Raw genomic sequence first — 18,162 nt, 5'->3', positions numbered from 1 at the left:
CTCCTCCACAGTGACAGGTGAGGTCTTCTCTTGTCAAAGCTTCTAATCATTTGACTTTGTGAGGGTCTCTCAGTCTACCTGACAAACCAAGGCAAAGAAGCAACAACGTCCCTTTCAATCCCCCCCCCCCCCCCTTACAAGCCTGGGAGGGGCTCTAGAGGAAGGGCCAGAGGGGGTCATCAATAGGGTGGGTGCCTCTCCCTTTCTGTTGCCAGAAGTAGATGCCTGGTGAGCCAGTGGGCTAATTGGCAAAAATATGGAGTAGAGAAATGGGTAGTAGACATTCTTCAGGTGAGATATCTTCTACCATTGAAGATTTATGGTGAAGATATCTTCAGGTGAGATATCTTCTCCCCGCCTCCTGGACAGACCCCTTTTCAATCGGACATATGTTTACAACTCCCCGAAGTTCTTAGCTCTTTGGGAAGAAGAAGTAAAGCGTCCTTCTCCAGGATTTTACAGTTGGATTTTCCTACTACTGAAAGCTCTTTATCTAGGTATGGTTATAGATACAGCAGCGTAGAGGGTTTTTCCATAGGACCAGAGGTTAGAGAAGTTTTGGTTAGTGGCACACAAGTTCGTGTCACAACCCGAACAGCCAGCTCACCAGTTGCAGGTCCTTCTGGGGATTTTGCCTTCTCTGGAGAAGCTGGTCCCTCTTGGTCATCTTCATCTTCGGTCTCTGCAGTGGAAACTGAAAGATTTCTGTTCCCTGGCAGGAGATTCCCCTCTGCAGAAAGTCCTCTGTCCAAAGTGGACTTTGTTGGTGGGAATCCCTCTGCGTTCTCCCCCTCCAGACTTCCTCCTGTTTTCAGATGCCTCCATCACAGGTTGGGGTGCTCATCTGGAAGATCTCCTTTCGTCAGGCATTTGGATTGTGGAAGACAAGCTGCTACACATCAACATTTTGGAGTTGAAAGCAGTTTTTCTGGGTTTGAGAGAGTTTTGGGAGAAGATAGAGGGTCATTCAGAGTGGTCTGTACATCAGGTCGTGGCGGACAGGCTTTTTCATGTTTGGGGAAGGCCTATGCTAGACCTCTTTGCAACTCACTTCGACAGGTAGCTGGAAGTTTACTGTTCAGTGGTCCCAGGATGCCTTCCAACACCCTTGGGACAACCTTAAGGAGTACACCTTCCCTCCATTTTGCCTGATCCATCAGGTTCTGAACAGGGTGATGAGTTCTCGAAATCTCAGGATGACTTTGGTGGCTCCTCTGTGGCCTCAAGCAGAGTTGTTACTGGACCTTCTGTCTCTTCTGTCAGATCCCCCCCGTGGCGGCAACATCTTTGCCAGCTTCATGTTGATGGGTTTCACCAATCTGTAGAATCCCTATCTCTTCACGGCTGAAGAATATCAAGCATCTCCTCCAAGCGAGAGGTGTTTCTAAGGGGCAGTGTGAAGTATTTCCAGTTACCTCAGGAAGTCCTCTTCAGCAGTTTACTAAGAGAAATGGGCAGTCTACTGTTTGGCGCCATCGACGGGGTTTCTCTCCACTCAGGTTATAGCAGATTTTTTTTTTTATCTTCCTCAAGGATGAGAAGGGTCTTTCTATTTTTGCTATCAGGGGCTACAGAGCAGCATTAGGGTTGGTATTGGCGTTACGTCTGAAAGGTGTGGACATATCTTCATCCTGGGAGGTCTCCTTGTTGTTCAGGGGTTTTGAACAGACTTATTCTCCAAGGGAACTCAAGCCTCAAACGTGGGATGTTTCTCTTGTTCTGAGAAGTCTCACTCGAGCTTGATTTGAGTGCCTGTGTCAATCATCGGAAAGAGATATGACGATAAAGACAGTTTTCCCGTTGGCCTTGGCTCCTTCGAAAAGAGTTGGGGAGCTTCATGGCCTGAGTTATGATGTGAAGCACACCAGGGGTTGGGGGTTTGTGGCTTTCGAGTTTGTCCTGGAATTCATGGCTAAGACCTAGAATCCCTCAGTGCATGATGACAGATTTGTTGCTTTTTCCATTCCCTCAGTGAATGACTTTGTAGACAACGACCCGCAAGAGCTCTTGCTTTGACCTGTCAGAGCCCTACGATGCTATCTTAAAAGGACTTGTCATCTAAGACCTAGGTCTTGTAGACTTTTGTTAGCACTGGTCGGTCCAGAAAAGAAGTTTCCAAGAACATAATTCATTCTAGATACATGAGGCGATTAAGCAGGATCACTCCTTTCTTGATGGTTCTGTTACTGAGTCTGTGCAGGCTAGAGCACATGATGTCAGAGGTATAGGTTCCTCTCTGTCATTAAAGAAAAACTTTTCTGTTCATAGAATTTTGAATGCTGGTTCCTGGTTATGTCAATCCACGTTCACTTCCTTTTACCTGAAGGGCATTGCCCACAGGTCTTTGGACACATTTTCCTTGGGTTCTGTGGTGGCTGCCCGACAAGTTGTGTAATTCACATAGTGCCCCTAACAGGGCGGTGTGTATTTTACCTAAGACGATTGTGTGGAAGAAAGAATGAGTTGGCTGGTCTCTTTCTTTCTCTTTGTTCCTTTCTTCTTCTTACAGGCGGGTTGAAGAATGGACATGTCATATGCTGATACAGGTGAGTAAGGTAGTCATACTGATAGTAGTTTTGCTCTGTGTTTTTGAAATAATCAAACCTCTTATTGAATAGCAAATACTCCTCTCTCTCTCTATCTCTAGCAAGGGGGAGTGAGGAGTGGTAGTAACCTCTGTGGCTAACATGGTTTATTATATGAACAGTCAGAATTTTCTTTGGTTCCCTGAATGCAATGAATCTGCTCATATATTGTTGTATTTCAACCAAGATGGCTGAGTTGTTAGATATCAGACTATCTATCTTTTCACAAGCATAGACCATCTTCTTTAGAACTCGTTCTTCTAGGAAGGGTGGTCAGGTGGGTTAACTCCCAGCTGGTTTAGGATACTTGTACCTCCCTCCAAGTATTGTTAAGACCGAAGGTTTGTTCCACATATGAACAGATGGCAAATTTTTAATCAATTTGTATTTTTCATAGCTAAAACACCTGAGGTCTTAACTTTTTACTGCCCACCTCTAGCCCACCCTCTCTTTTTATAGATCCTGGTTTGGGGAAAAGACTAAATGCGTCACGAAGGGCAATGTGTGGTCTCTGAACAGCTCTCGTCTCATACATGCAGGAGTTACCAGATCTCACAGATTCCTTGCTATACAATCTTTGATTGTTTTAACTTGTTACCAGCTGGTGCTTGGAGATTATCCTATTGTTGAGACCTCAGGTTTGTTAGCGATGGAAAATACAAAATGATTAAAAATTTGTCATATCCATGCTCTGTTAGTTTAATTCTCCTGTAGTTACCACAAGCCATGACATCTCCCTTCTGCTTGTATATGTATACACACACCATTAGACTCTCCCAGTCCATTGGCATTTCTTCCTATTCCTATATAGCTTTTAATAAATCCTGCATCCATTTCCCCCCCCCCCCCCAAACCTAGTATAATTTGATCATTTCAGTTTGGAACTCTGATGGACCTGGTGCTTTACCATTCTTCATTTTACTTATTGCTCTCTTCACTTCTGTATCCTATATCTCCATCATTGGTCCCTCTGACATTTGTGCTTCCCCCATCTCTTTCATTTTCAGAATTTAAAGTTGTTCAAAGTACTCTCTCCATCTCTTCTTATGTCTTCATCCCTATGTATACAATATATTTCAATCGCTATCCTTGATGACACTCAGTTTACCCAAATCCTTTTCTTCAAGTTTGAAATCTTATAGATATCCTTTCCTCCTTAGATGCTCTGCCACCCTTCCAATAGCCATACCTACCCTCCTTGCATTTCTTTCCTCTTCTCTGTATACTGTGCCTCTGCACCCTGTGCATGCCTTACTTTCCCGTCCTTAAATGCTTTTGATTTTCTTTTAATTGATTCTTGCACCTCTCCATTCCACCACCACCTTTCTCCTCTTGACACTCCGCTGGTTCTTCCCAGACATATTTCTCTCATAGTACTATCCAGTTGCAAAAGTCAGATAGGCTATTACAACTATATTTAAGATAAAGGGTATGGTAATATATTGATATCATTTTATACTATAATATGATATCAGTATTATCATTGTATTATTATGTATAAAAAAAATTGTTCATCCTGCCATATGTAATGTTTATATTCTCACAATCAGCTGATTGAGCCTAGTACTATACGTACTACCAAATGATTTAGGAAAATAATTTTTCTAGTTGTTAAAAAAATTAATGTATTAATGGAATTGTTTTTATTTTTGTATTTTAATATTTCAGTCAGAGATTATTGATTATGACATTTCTGTCTGTTATTGAGAAATAATGAGGAATTAAAAGCTTATTGAATATATAACTGAGGTTCTTTATTATTTCATTAGCTTTACCAGCATCAGCAATATAACATGGGAAAATGCTACCATGAAATTTGCCTGAACAAAATATTTGTTAGAAAAAAGTTCAGCCAATTCCCCAAAGTCTTGGTTTCTCATATCATAACTTGTATGTGTAACATGCTTGTTTAATTAAAATATTTAATATAGAAAGTTAATATTGTATTTTATAAGACCCATAACTAATAGTTAGCCTGCATTCTGATGATCCAAAGCAGCAGACACTTCAATTTTCTGTTTAAGAGACAAAAGTGATGGCAGCCCTTCATGTTACTATGGATCCTTGGTCCCAAACATATAACTGGAATGTTACTTGTAATAAATGGGCAAGGTCATACTTTTCTTTACTATTTAGTGTCTTAATGTCACTGATATTAATGGGGATTCATCTGAACATTAATGCTTGGCCAATGTGTCAAAAGCTGAAATTATTAATGAATTTATAATTATTGTATGTTTTATTACAGGGCAATGGAATTAGGACGAGAATGTTTGAAACTTTGGGGTTATGAAAGAGTTGACGAAATTATATGGGTGAAAACTAATCAGCTTCAGAGAATTATTCGTACGGGAAGAACAGGTCATTGGCTTAACCATGGGAAGGAACATTGCTTAGTAAGTATACAATATTTTAATACTGTACATTTTTTTCATTTATTGTGAATTAGCTATTACTGCTACTTTTTGCATAGAGTAATTATAGATTAAATTTAAAATCATCTAACAGGATATTTCATGAATTCCAATTGCTCATTACAGGTTGGGATGAAGGGCAATCCTAAAGTTAACAGAGGCTTAGATGGAGATGTTATTGTGGCAGAAGTACGAGCCACTAGTCATAAGCCTGATGAGATTTATGGTATTATTGAACGTCTCTCTCCAGGAACTCGGAAATTGGAATTGTTTGGCAGACCTCACAACGTACAACCTAACTGGTAAGAAGTTTTCTGGAGGGAGTAAAAACAGGTTATTACATAGGAAAAACCTATTTTTTGAAGTTGCTGTTGAGTCCTCAAGGATCATTCTTCCATTGTCTATCCAGGCCTCCATGTTGACCAGACTAATGTTAAAGAAATCTCTTTTAGCTGGTCTTGTGGCTGGGTATTGTGTCGTAATGATAAACATTATACCATGTGATAGAGTATAAATGGACTTGGGATAAGAGGGCACTTTCTCTTAACCTCGGCGAATGTTGAACCCAGTTTACCTACATCAAAACCCTCACGAAGAAGAGGAAGTGGCTATGCACACATGCACCATCATATTGTTTACACATGACCAAAAATGGACCAAGAAGCCATTTCATTTTGTTGGTCAATGCTGGATGATCCCTTACCCAAATCCCATGTCATTTTGTCAGGGAAGTGGGAGGGTTTTGATGATTCAACAGCGACTACCAAAAATAGGTTTTTCCTACGTCAAAACCAGTTTTTTGATAGTGTAGTTGCTGTCTCGTCCGCAAGGAGCTTTACAAAGAAATTGACCGGTGATGAAAAGCTCTTGAATTTTAATCCCCACATTCCAAAAACATTTCTAGTCCAGGGTCAAGCCACAAATTTTAAGGCTCCATTGTTTATTCCAAATGCCTTTAGATTTGGTAGCAAAGAACAAGAAACTGAGTACAAACTTGTATTTTTTAGGTATAGAAGTTCTGTGGTAACTTACCTAAGCATGCTGGGTATGGTTGCAGACTATTGTTAAAACTTCCCCAGTAATAGCATACCCACCTGTTAAGGAGACCAGTGGTTTGTCGCTGTAGCACCTATGGGTCAGGACTATTCATGCCATCTACCGATACACAGTGTAGTTGAATTTGTTTGAGCTGGTGGCAGTAGTGTTGCTAAAGTATAGGTGAATATGCAGACAAGCGCCACTTCCTTGTTTGTGCTATCAAAGGATGGCTATCATTATTATATTGAAAGGAGGTGAGCATCATCCCGACCCCTTGATGTAGAACATTGCAGTCATGTTACCTAGAACCAAACAAATGTCTCTTCTGGAAGTTTGAGTTTTTTGAGAGACAAAATGACAGCCATCAGCTCCAGGAAACTGATACAACAATTCCTCAGAGTAGCTGACCATCTGCCTGCCACCTGACGATCTTTTCAATGTCCTTCCAACCTTTCAACGAGGTATCTATGTGTATTGTCACTTGTGCAGAGATTCCTTCTGGGATTAGGGCTGAAGAATCTTACAGACTTTTTTCATCTTTTGATGAGGTCTGTCTCACATCTTGTTTGTTGGGTGCAATAGCTAGAAGTTGTTCACATTAATTTGTTGTAATCTGAGTACTGGATCAATTATTGATGCGAATTGCAACAGGCCCGTCATATGTTCTAATTGCCGTTTAGGAACTCTAGGCTGTGGAAGGCATATTTAGAGGACTTGCCTTATTCTGTTTTGAGTATGATGGGGAAAGACAATGGCCATGAAAAGTATCCTAATAGTCCTAGCTACTGAAAGCGTCTACTGGGTGTGAGGTGGGATTTTTCCTGTTAACATAAACCCTGTTGACCTTAGTCAGCTGACCACTGCTCTAAGGTTTTTCAAGCACATTTTCTTGTGGGCCCCCAAATCAAATAGTCACCTAGATAGGCTATTAGTTGTATTCCTGATTTCTTGAAGAGGTACAGTTAGTAATTTTGTAAAATTTCTTAGGGCAATGTTTAGCCAATGGGGCATGACTTGAACTTGTTCATATCTTTCCCTATCCAGTACCTTAGGAAGGGGGTGGAAGGGTACAGGGGCATATCAGTATGCATCTACTAGTCTAGCTAACTTAGTCTCACTGAATTGAAGTAGATTGTAGGCTACTGCCTAGTAGGCTGTTGCTGACATAGTTATCTGAAAGGATTATAATATTTTAATAATAATAATTGTGGAACATTTTGTTAGATACAACTTCTAAATAGAATGATAAATTCTTCAGAACAATATGCTTTTCTACAAATAATGATCGTAAATTGTGAGAAGCTCTGACCTGTGCTGGCAAAAACGCTGTTTACGGCGTTTCACACACAATTACTGGAACATAAAAATTATGCACATAGCTTTCAACTTAGATATTTCTATGATCCTCGGTAATGAAATCACTAAGTGAAGAATTAAATTTTTGGAGTTCTGGTTTATTTACCAACTTTTCTGGATTTTTGGTCGGTTTTTGGTAGTATGTAAACAACATGACAGTGTATATGCGCACAGCCACTTCTTTTTCATGGGTAAACTTGGTTCAGCATTTGCTAAGGAAAAGAGAAAGTGCCCTCTTATCCTATCATGTGTTATATTGTTTATCATTAAGACAATACGTACCTGGCCACAAGACCAGATAAAAGAGATTTCTTTGGCATCAGTCTCATCACCATGGAGCTCTGGATAGACCATGGATATATTTATACATGAATAGGTACATACTAATATAAGATAAATGAAATTAAAACATTTAAGTGCAAAAAATGTAGCAGAGTTCCTTTACTGCTTAATTAGCTGATCATGATAAATTAAAATCCAGAAGAAAGATCTTTTAAGATATGGATATAAGTGCTTGATAAGGAGAAGGTAGATAAGAAAGTGAAAAAATTAAACCAAAAGTAATAGATAGAAAACAAATACATATCAGTAAGCAGATATAAAAGATAACTTTGGCTTAAACCTGGTTAATCCCTCCCAAGGACCAGTGTATTAAAGAACAGATGCATTTTAAGTTGTGTAACTTACAAGCTCATTCAAAACAACTGGGATAATGGGAAACTAGATTTTTTTCTAAGTTTACAACTTAATAATTGATGAAACATGAAAAAAATGCAAAGAAAGTACAAAGAGAAAAGGTACGAATTAGAAACTTAAAAAATAAAAATAATCTCAAGCTATCTTTCCAGTGTCACAATGCACATATTATAAGAAAGGGAGGGTTTGAGGCAGCTTTTACTGGTGATTTACTGGACAGTAGCTAGCATAAAAAGCAATATACTGTATATCACAAGAAAGCTAATTTATAGCGGTTTCCATTACACAAAGCAAAATAAATTTATTTTCACTTTCATTTATATGCCACAGTACAAATATCTGTACTATTTGGATGACTGCAATTTTGTAATTTTGACGTTTTATTTTGTTGTTTTGCTCTTTTGAAGTACAACTGTTCAGGTTCCAAATGACAATAAAATCAGTACTCTATCATGAACAGTAACTTGATAGATGAAAGTACGAGTTAAATATCTCTAGGTGCCTTGCATGACAGTAAAAAAAATGCTTACATCTCATCTCTTCTACACAATCAATATGACCCCATCAGTTTATAAATGCCATCAGCACTTTCCCCTGTAGTTGTAGGCACTACATGATCAAATTTTCCATTTAAACTTCACTAATTTGTGTTCCTGTATTTTTGGGTAATGTAGTCGAGTATATTATCATCATTCTTTCCCTGGTAAGGATATTGTCAGTTTGCTTTAGAAGTCAGTGTAATAATCTGTGGAGAAACTTGTTTGCATTAGTGCCAGCAACAATTCATATCTATTCTGACCTTTTTGTTATCTTAATATTGTGATTTTTTCAATTAATGGCAAAATGAAGATGCGCTGGTAGTTAAAGTAAGGACTTAACTTTGTATTGCGCAAGTAGGGGTCCAGTTAGTACAACAGAATTCACGTGGCGCTCGGAGGATTGCCCTTAGAGACTAAGTTGCCTTTTCTTAGTAGCAAGGAAACAGGGCTGAAGCAAAGAAATCCTCCCAAAAGGCAGTGATTACCCCTGCACCTTAATTACCAGCAACCAGAGATAATGTCAGACAAGATGGTTTATGGACCATATCAAAATTGACCAAATTTCCAAGAAGACCTACTGATGATGAAAGAAATCATTTCAAGGGAACCTTCAAAATACGTAAAGGCTACAAATTTCATCAAAGTTGTCATCTATATTACAGTGAAACTTTCAGGGCTTTATGGCATGACAGCAGGTACCCAAAAATATGTTAGGTTGCTAGTGGAATTGAAATGAATATAGCATTTAGGCCAGAGGCCAAGGACTGGGACCTATGAGGTCCTTCAGTGCTGAAATGGAAAATGACAGTAAAAGGTTTGAATGGTGTAACAGAAGGGAAACCTGACAATTGCACTATGAATCAGTTGTTAGGAGAGAGCTGGGGAAAGAGAATATTAGAGGAGGTACAGTAAAAGGAACAAAAGGGATTGCAGCTAGGGCCAAAGGGACGCTGCAAAGAACCTTGAGTAATGTCTTCAGTGCACCGCTTTCAGTACCCTGACAGCGCTACCCCCCTAAGGGGGTTAGGTTGCTGGTGCTTCACCATTTCTCAAGCCTGAAAATACCCTTTTTTGTGTAGTTATCAACCAGTTGCAGTGACCTGATGTTTATGTAAACTAATGGAAAAGATGATTAATGGACTGCTGGCATGGTACCTACAGCAAATTATTTTATCATCCATTATATATGCAATTAGAGACTTCACATGTGAGGCATTTTCCTTGAGTTGTATTTCTTTAACCTAGAGAAGGCACACAGTGCTTATTGGAGGTATGTGATTACAAACATATTACATGATTGTGGCCGACAAAGAGAATTTCTTCTTTCAATCAAAGCTTTTATTTCACCAAGAAATTTCCAAGTCACAGTTGGCAAAAATTACTGAAAAGAGATGCCAGTCGTGTGCTCTTATAGGTAGTTTGCATACTGTCCAAGTTTTTTGCTCTTTCTATGTAGAATGATCCAAGTGAGAATATCAGGGAGATCACTCTTAATCACTCTTACCTAGAAGTATCTCAACCTGACTCTGGAAGATGAATGGCAAGAGTAGGACCTTCATCATGTACACAGACGTGCGATGAAACACATACAAGGCTGTGTTCACCTTCGCCCCTAAATCATCCATGCTGGGAAGATGTGAAACACTTCTCTCACTCAGAAGACACCACAAGTCCCAAATTCTCCAACGGGATGGGAAGGTGGAGGAGGAGGAAAAGGTGATGGAGGCTTTGCCCTATGACGTCTCCTGCTTGAAACCCTGGGACACCTCCTACTAAACACAGAGTCCAGCCAATCAACCAACTCTTGAAAAAACACTTCTGAGGGGTTGACAACCAACTGCAATGATGCCATGGATGAGGCTAGGAGTGACATTGTGGCAACAGGCAGTGGGAGAGATGTCACTGAAGCGGACACCACAGCATTCAGACTGGTAGCCCAAGTTAACCCTTAAACGCTGACTGGACGTATTTTACGTCGACATTTTTTGTCTATCGGGTGCCGACTGGACGTATTTTACATCGACATACAAAAGTTTTTTAAAAAATTCGCGGAAAAATACTTTTAGGCCTACCAGCCGAAAACTCTTGAATCACGCGCCTTGGGGGATGCTGGGAGTTCACAGATCAAGGTGTTGTTTTGTTTACAATCGATATGCAGGCGCGCAAGCGCGAATTTCTTTCTTGCCGCACTAAAAAGTATCTGTGACACATCTCGGAAATTATTTTGTCACTTAGACATAATTTTTGTACCATTGTAAATTAGCCGTTACATGAAGTATTATATATGAAAATTTTTATGTAGAATACAACAGTAAAATACTCATGATTGTAGCTTTTATCAGTTTTGAGATATTTTCATATAAATAACGATAATTGCCAAAATTTCAACCTTCGGTCAACTTTGACTACCGAAATGGTCGAAAAACGCAATTGTAAGCTAAAACGCTTATATTCTAGTAATATTCAATCATTTACCTTAATTTTGCAACTAATTGGAAGTCTCTAGCACAATATTTCGATTTATGGTGAATTTTTGAAAAAACTTTTTCCTTACGTCCGCGCGGTAACTTCCGAAAAAAATCATACATGCGATTGTGGTAATGTTTGCACCATTTTAAAATTAGCCGTTATATAAAGTTTTATATATGGAAATGTGCGCAATTTCATGCACAATACAACTAAAAACAACCCATGGTTGTAGCTTTTATCAGTTTTGAGATATTTTCATATAAATAACGATAATTGCCAAAATTTCAACCTTCGGTCAACTTTGACTTTACCAAAATGGTCGAAAAACGCAATTGTAAGCTAAAACGCTTATATTCTAGTAATATTCAAGCATTTACCTTAATTTTGCAACAAATTGGAAGTCTCTAGCACAATATTTCGATTTATGGTGAATTTATGAAAAAAATAAAATTTTCTTTACGTCCGTGCGGTAACTCTTCCGAAAAAATCATACGTGCGATTGTGGTAATGTTTGCACCATTTTAAATTAGCCGTTACATAAAGTTTTATACATGAAAATGTGCGCAATTCCATGTAGAATACAACAAAAAATAATTGAAGGTTGTAGCATTTCTCATTTTTGAAATATTTGCATATAAATCACGATAAATAGAAAAAAAACCACGTTTGGTCAACTTTGACTACCGAAATGGTCGAAAAACGCAATTGTAAGCTAGAACTCTTACAGTCTAGTAATATTTAGTCATTTATCTTCACCTTGAAACAAATTCGAAGTCTCTAGCAAAATATTTAGATTTATGGTGAATTTTAAAAAAAATCTTTCCTTCCCTCCGCACGCGGATTCTCCGCCACAAATCTCCGAAATGCGTACAGCCCATTCTCGGAATATTGGCTCCGTTTCATATTAGGCATTTCATAGAGTTTTATATATGAAAATGTGCATAATTTCATGTAGAATAAAACGAAAAATATTTGAAGGTTGTAGCTTTTCTTATTTCCGAAATAATTGCATATAAAAAAATATATAAAAAAAAATTTACATTTGGTCAACTTTAACTCGTCAGATATGGTCGAAAACTGCAATTGTAAGCTAATACTCTTACAGTATAGTAATATTCAATCATTTGTTTTCATTTTGAAAGTAATTGGAAGTCTCTAGGACAATATTTAGAATTATGGTGAATTTTTGAATTTTTGAAAAAAATATTTGTTTACATCCGCGCGTTACGAATTCATGCACTATTTTGTGATAATATTTTCTCTGTGTTGCTTTGATCGTTTTACAATGTGTTATATACCAAAATGATTGCAATTTAGTGTACATTACAACGAAAAAAAAGTAACTTGTTACCTTTAACCGTTTTGTGCACAGCGCGATTTGAATACAATTATATATGAAATTTTGTTTTTGCGCTATCATATATCACATTATTTATATATGATAATGATAATTATTTTCATTTCTGATGGTTGGATACTAAACTTCAGGCAATGACAAAAAAAGGAGCCAAAAATGAACTCTTAATCTTGAAAACTAAGCGCGCTGTGATTTTTTGAAAAAAATATTTTTTCTGCTTCCGCGCTCACTCTGAAACCCCTCCGGCACACGGGAGACAAATTTTTTTTTTACCGCTCCGGCGTAAGAGGGTTAAAGGTCTCAGTGACAGTGAAGATGGCAAAAAATAAAAAATAGCAAAGAATTTACCAAGAAAATCCATCGCCAAAGGAAGTAGAAGAGAGATTGCTCCTCTCTTGAACGCAGAGCCGTCTTAACTTTGCAGTCAAAAGAAGCCATGGCTCACAGGCCCATTTGTGATGTCACACAGCAGATTACTCTTACAGAGAAAGAAAACATTGTGTGTAGTGTGGAAAAACATTAAAACAAAACCGTACTACAATTGATTTCATATGACGAAAGGGTATCAAGTCGAACATCATAGGGAGATAATATTCACACATCAGAAAAGCAGTCTGTAAGGTTGGTATCCCTGTATGACGGTACAGTATTGTCAGCTAGCAAGAAAGAGCTCCGATGAAAGCAAGGAGCACACCACTGACAGTACTGACTGGGTACCAAACTCCCTCTCTTCACTGCACCAATGAGCATACCATAATTAGTAAAGAGGCATATCTGCCAGAGGGAAGCAAAGCAGAGGGGCTCCAAAGTTCTGAGCAGAACACCGCCACTGCCAGACTTCCAGGCGAGAAGCAGGGCTGACAGTTGAAGAGCCTGTAAAGAAACAAATAACATGCTTTCTCCCTGAGGAAAGACTATTTCTATCCTGTGAGAGTAAAAAGAATCATATTAATATGTAAGGATAAAATGAAGGAAGGGAGTGAGCTGTACAACCCACGCCTCTCCCCCACCAAAATGAAGGAAAAGAGATGAGATGACAATCATGACTGGTCCTGCAAGCAGATGGGAAGAACGCATTTGTACGGCATTAAAATTCATGTTGAAGAAGTATAGGAATGTACGTATTCCTATGGTAGACAGCTGAATCCTAGCATAAAAACCTCCTCTGCAACACAAACCCCTAACGTCGCGAACATCCCAAAACACATAAATTCTGAAAGACTAACATTACCACATTCCCAGAAAATGTGTAACTAGATAAAATCAGATATATAATAAAACATCAATGTCATGATATAGATGTTTTCAAAATGTCTTCAAATAATAAACGTAAAATGTAGCTGGCCCCTTTCTCCCTGAGGGAGCAATATCCCCTTGAGGGATGGACCATCATTACACATAACACAACCAATGACAAAGGAGAGGAAAAGGCATGAGGCACATTGACTGCAATTTGTATCTGTCCCAAAGGAAGGTCAACACGGGAATCATGGGAGGCTGTCTAAAAACGTTGACGTCCATGGGACTTCTGGGCTGGATAAACACTAATCAAAACACAGGCTTAGGTAAAAATCCCAGCTTTTGGAGAGGAAAGCAAAGCGAAAGTCAACTCTCCAAGGCGGCTTAAGAAAGACTAGTGCATCATGAGGTTCCAAGCCCAGTCAGTGACCAGCATCCACCTCATTTACTCATGAGTTGCCAGATGCCACAGATTCCTTGCTTTACAATCTTTTGATTATTAACTGGTTTCCAGCTGGCGCTACAAGATTATCCTATTATTAAGGCTGAAGGTTTGTTAGCTATGAAAAATGCAAATTAGTTTAAAATTTCCAATTTTACTTGTGCAGGAGGCAGTTTTTTTATGTACTTTGCTGTCTCTGGAAAATTTCAATACTGTACTGATATTTCAGTACTTCTGAAAATATTGCAGCAATTTTTCTTGGCCCAGTGCCATGGAAGCAGTTTAACTTTTTGTTAGTTTCCTGTCGGTCTGAACATCAGTAGAAACTAAAGAGCAGATCTAATAGCTAATCCTTCAGGATATATTTAAAATCAAATTATATACTGTGATGTTACATGTAGGACTTACCTTTGTGTATTTCAAAATCCAGCCAGTTTATAAGAGTAGTGTCTTGATGGAGGGCCATAAAAGATGTATGTAAGAAATTACATCAAATATAGGCCTACACCCTTGGAAATATGGTCTAATGCCAAGGAAATGGGAGGTTTTCATATGCTGTCTTCATACTGACCTTACAAGGTTATGCAGTTGCGATGAACATAGAAAACAACCCATTCTGCATTGATTGCATGGTCCTGCACTCTTAAGGGGGTAGTATGCTTATATAGAAATAATACTCAGATTTTTAGGAAAATTTTTTTATCCATATATATAAAGTGATGTTCCAGAAAAAATTAGAATGATCAGATGATTATTTTGGATTTTATTCAGGAAAAAAATAAAAAATGCAACTCCTCCTTTATTTTTAGAGCTATTGCAATGTGGCTTCATACACAGAAAAGGGATTTTGACATAGGAAAGATCTATTTCTGGGGGAAGACCTGTGTCGCCCGGTGAAAAATCCCTGTAACTCATTTTTCCAGTATAAATAAACTATATTATACCAGAGAAAAAGCTAACATGGTTATGCTGAAGTTACTACCCTCAGCGCGATCACCCAAAGGGTGTCGGTATAAGTATAGGGGCGTTGTGTTACCACAAATCACAGGACCTCTGCCATTAGAAAGTTCCCTTCGAAATCCCCCTCTTTGGTGGGAGCCGCTACAACGAAATCCCACCACCCGCCTCCACTCGCTACTACTACTACTAATACCCACACACCACAACCCATTCCTGAAATAGTTCTACAAACTTGGATTAGCCAGGGTGGGGATAGAAGGATAATAGGGTTAGGGTTCACCGGGCGACACAGTTCTTCCCCCAGAAATAGATTTTTTCTATGTCAAAATCCCTTTTCTGGGTTCAACCTGTGTCCGGCAGAAAACATATCAGAGAATGTTATACAAGTTTTTAGTCTAAAATTATAATAATATATATATATTATATATATATAGATATATATAATATATATAAATAGGGATAATATATAATATTAATATATATATAATATATATTTTTAAAAACCATATACCCAGAATAAGAAGTTATAAAGAGTATTTAATTTTAATATTAATCTTACAACTTAAAAACTACTAACCTAAATATAACAATAAAGTAAATTTCTCAATTTACAAAACCATCAATATGTTTTAATATACAATACTAAAAAATATTTTTCATTAGCTTGCTGGCTTTAATATGCACAATAAAGCCCAAATAAAGTGCTATAGTACTGTTACAGTAGTGCTTACAAGTAATATATGCATATGTACAATTGTATACAATTATCCGTTGGCGGGATCAACAACAACCGTCTAGCCCGATCCGGAGAAAAGTATAGTGGGGAGTGTGAGCGAGTCATGCAGGTAGAAGGGTCATGCAGATGGGAGAAAGTAAAAGGAATAGATTACTAAAGGTTTCTAAGGGGAACCGTCATTCTGTTCTTCAGGAACAACTATACTACTAGCTGCCACAGCTGAAAATTTTAGGGCCTGCAGATTTTTCAGATAGTGGCGCTTAAATACTGCTGGAGACTTCCAACCCGTGTACTTTTTAAGGTCCTCAAACTTCATGTTTTGAAAGTAATTAATAGAGGTGGCAACTGCTCGGATATCATGGACATGCGGGACTGAATCCGGATTAGCTTGCTTAATAAAATAAAGTATCTTTTGCCTAATACCTCTTAAAGTTATCGTTCCTCCTTTTTCTGTAAGAAGAAGAGGGTCCGTTGTTATTTGAGATGTTCTGGTCATAAAGGTTTTAAGAGTATGAACCGGATATAATGATTTATCTTCTACAAGAGGAAGAATTTCCCAAGGCGTCCACCTATTCTGCGGATCCTCATTCTTTGCTAAAAATTGTCTGTCTGGTGAAAGTAAGACTTTCCCAGACGGAAGGAATTCCACATGTCCTGGATTCCTAGAGAGGGCTGATAATTCAGAAATTCTAGCTCCAGAAGCCAGGGCTACTAAAAATAATGTTTTTCTTAGTAGTGCTGAATAAGAACATGTGTCATTGTCTAAATCTGATGCAAGTTTAAGTACATCGTTTAGAAACCACGATATTGTTTGAGGACGGTTTACCGGTCTCAAACGGGCGCATGCTTTCGGGATAGAAGAAAAGTATGTGTCCGTTAAATTAATATTGAAACCTATTTGAAAAATTTTTTTTAGGGCTGATTTAATTGTGGTAATAGTGCTGGCTGCTAAGCCTTTCTCATGCAATGATCTAAAGAAAGATATTGTAAGATTTGTATTCATTTCTTGAACCTCTAGGTCCTTCAAGAATGTAGCTAGTTTTTTCACTGCGGAATCATATTGTCTAATTGTAGAATCCCGTTTATCGGATTCCACAAATAGGATATTCAATGGATCTATATTTGCTTCTTTTTGTGCAGCAAATTTCATGAAGTCCATAAAGTTAGGGTACTCAGAATTCTTGAGGAAGCTGACACAGTCCGCGTTTGCACTATCTGTGTCAGGTTCGGGAATGGAATCGTCTTGGGTTTGAGTTTCATCCCCATGATGAGGGGGTACCAATTGCTTTTCGGCCAGTTGGGCGCCACTAGTGCCAGCTGGCCCTTGAATGATCTCAACTTGTGCAGTACCTTCAATAGAAGATTCACTGGGGGGAAAAGATAAATTCTTTCCCAAATGTTTCAGTCCAGAGACATTGCATCGATCGCAAAGGCATGGTTGTCTATGTTGGGAGCCACATAGCAAGCTAGCTTGTGATTGGACTCCGAGGCAAAGAGATCCACTTGGAGTCCCGGAATTTGAGTTGTAATCCATTTGAATGAATTGTTGTCCAGTGACCATTCTGATTCCAGTGGTGTCATTCTGGACAATGAGTCCGCCACCACATTCCTCACTCCTGCCAGATGAATTGCTGACAGATGCCAAAGATTCTTTTCTGCTAAGAGGAATATTGCTATCATTACATGATTCAACTTGTTGGATTTGAATCCTTTTCTGTTTATGCAATGAACTACTGTAAAGCTGTCTGATACTATTCGAATGTGGAAGTTCTTGGATGGACGTAACTTTTTTAGTGTTAAAAACACTGCCATCGCTTCCAGTATACATTTATATGGAATCGGCGGAATGTTTCTGACCATGTTCCTTGGACTTTCTTGAGAGGTGAGTATCCTCCCCAACCGCTCAAGAGATTCATCTGTATGGATGATCAGAGATGGGGGAGGAAATTGAAGAGGAACCGATTTGGATAGGTTCCGCTGTTTCGTCCATGGATGAAGTCTCTTTTTTAGAATGTTTGGAATTCTTGAAACCTTGTCTCTGAATTTGAGGTTGGCTCTTTTATCTCCAAACCTGATTGATATCCTTCAACCTGGTTTTCAGTAGGACATCTGTTACTGATGCAAACTGAAGAGAGCCCAGGATCCTCTCTTGTTCACGGCGAGAGGATCGTCTGTTTCTGAGAAACCGTCTTGTAGCTTTCGCTATTTCTTTGATCTTTTTGGACGGAAGAGATAGCTTGTGTTTCCTCAGATCCCACTGGATTCCCAACCATTGGAACTGAGATGCTGGGGTCAGCCTGGATTTCTCCATATTTACTTTGAACCCTAAAA

The 18,162-nt window shown here is 38.6% G+C and overlaps 1 protein-coding gene across 3 annotated transcripts in view; it reads left to right on the top strand.

Annotated features, from left to right (window-relative positions):
* Nucleotides 1-18,162, top strand: part of LOC135196218 (N6-adenosine-methyltransferase subunit METTL3-like) — a 319,120-nt gene that overhangs the window by 285,577 nt on the left and 15,381 nt on the right. For all 3 annotated transcript variants that reach the window (XR_010310348.1, XM_064222859.1, XM_064222858.1), the window contains exons 9-10: nt 4,834-4,981; nt 5,126-5,301. Coding sequence is in view for 2 of the 3 variants with exons in the window: in XM_064222859.1 (XP_064078929.1) it covers nt 4,834-4,981; nt 5,126-5,301 (324 nt within the window). In the remaining variant the exon portion in view is untranslated. The remainder of the gene's footprint in view (nt 1-4,833; nt 4,982-5,125; nt 5,302-18,162) is intronic.

The sequence above is a fragment of the Macrobrachium nipponense genome, chromosome 17 (genome assembly GCF_015104395.2).
Source record: "Macrobrachium nipponense isolate FS-2020 chromosome 17, ASM1510439v2, whole genome shotgun sequence".
In the NCBI taxonomy this organism is placed as follows: Eukaryota; Metazoa; Arthropoda; class Malacostraca; order Decapoda; family Palaemonidae; genus Macrobrachium; species Macrobrachium nipponense.
This window is presented reverse-complemented; position numbering and strand designations above follow the sequence as displayed.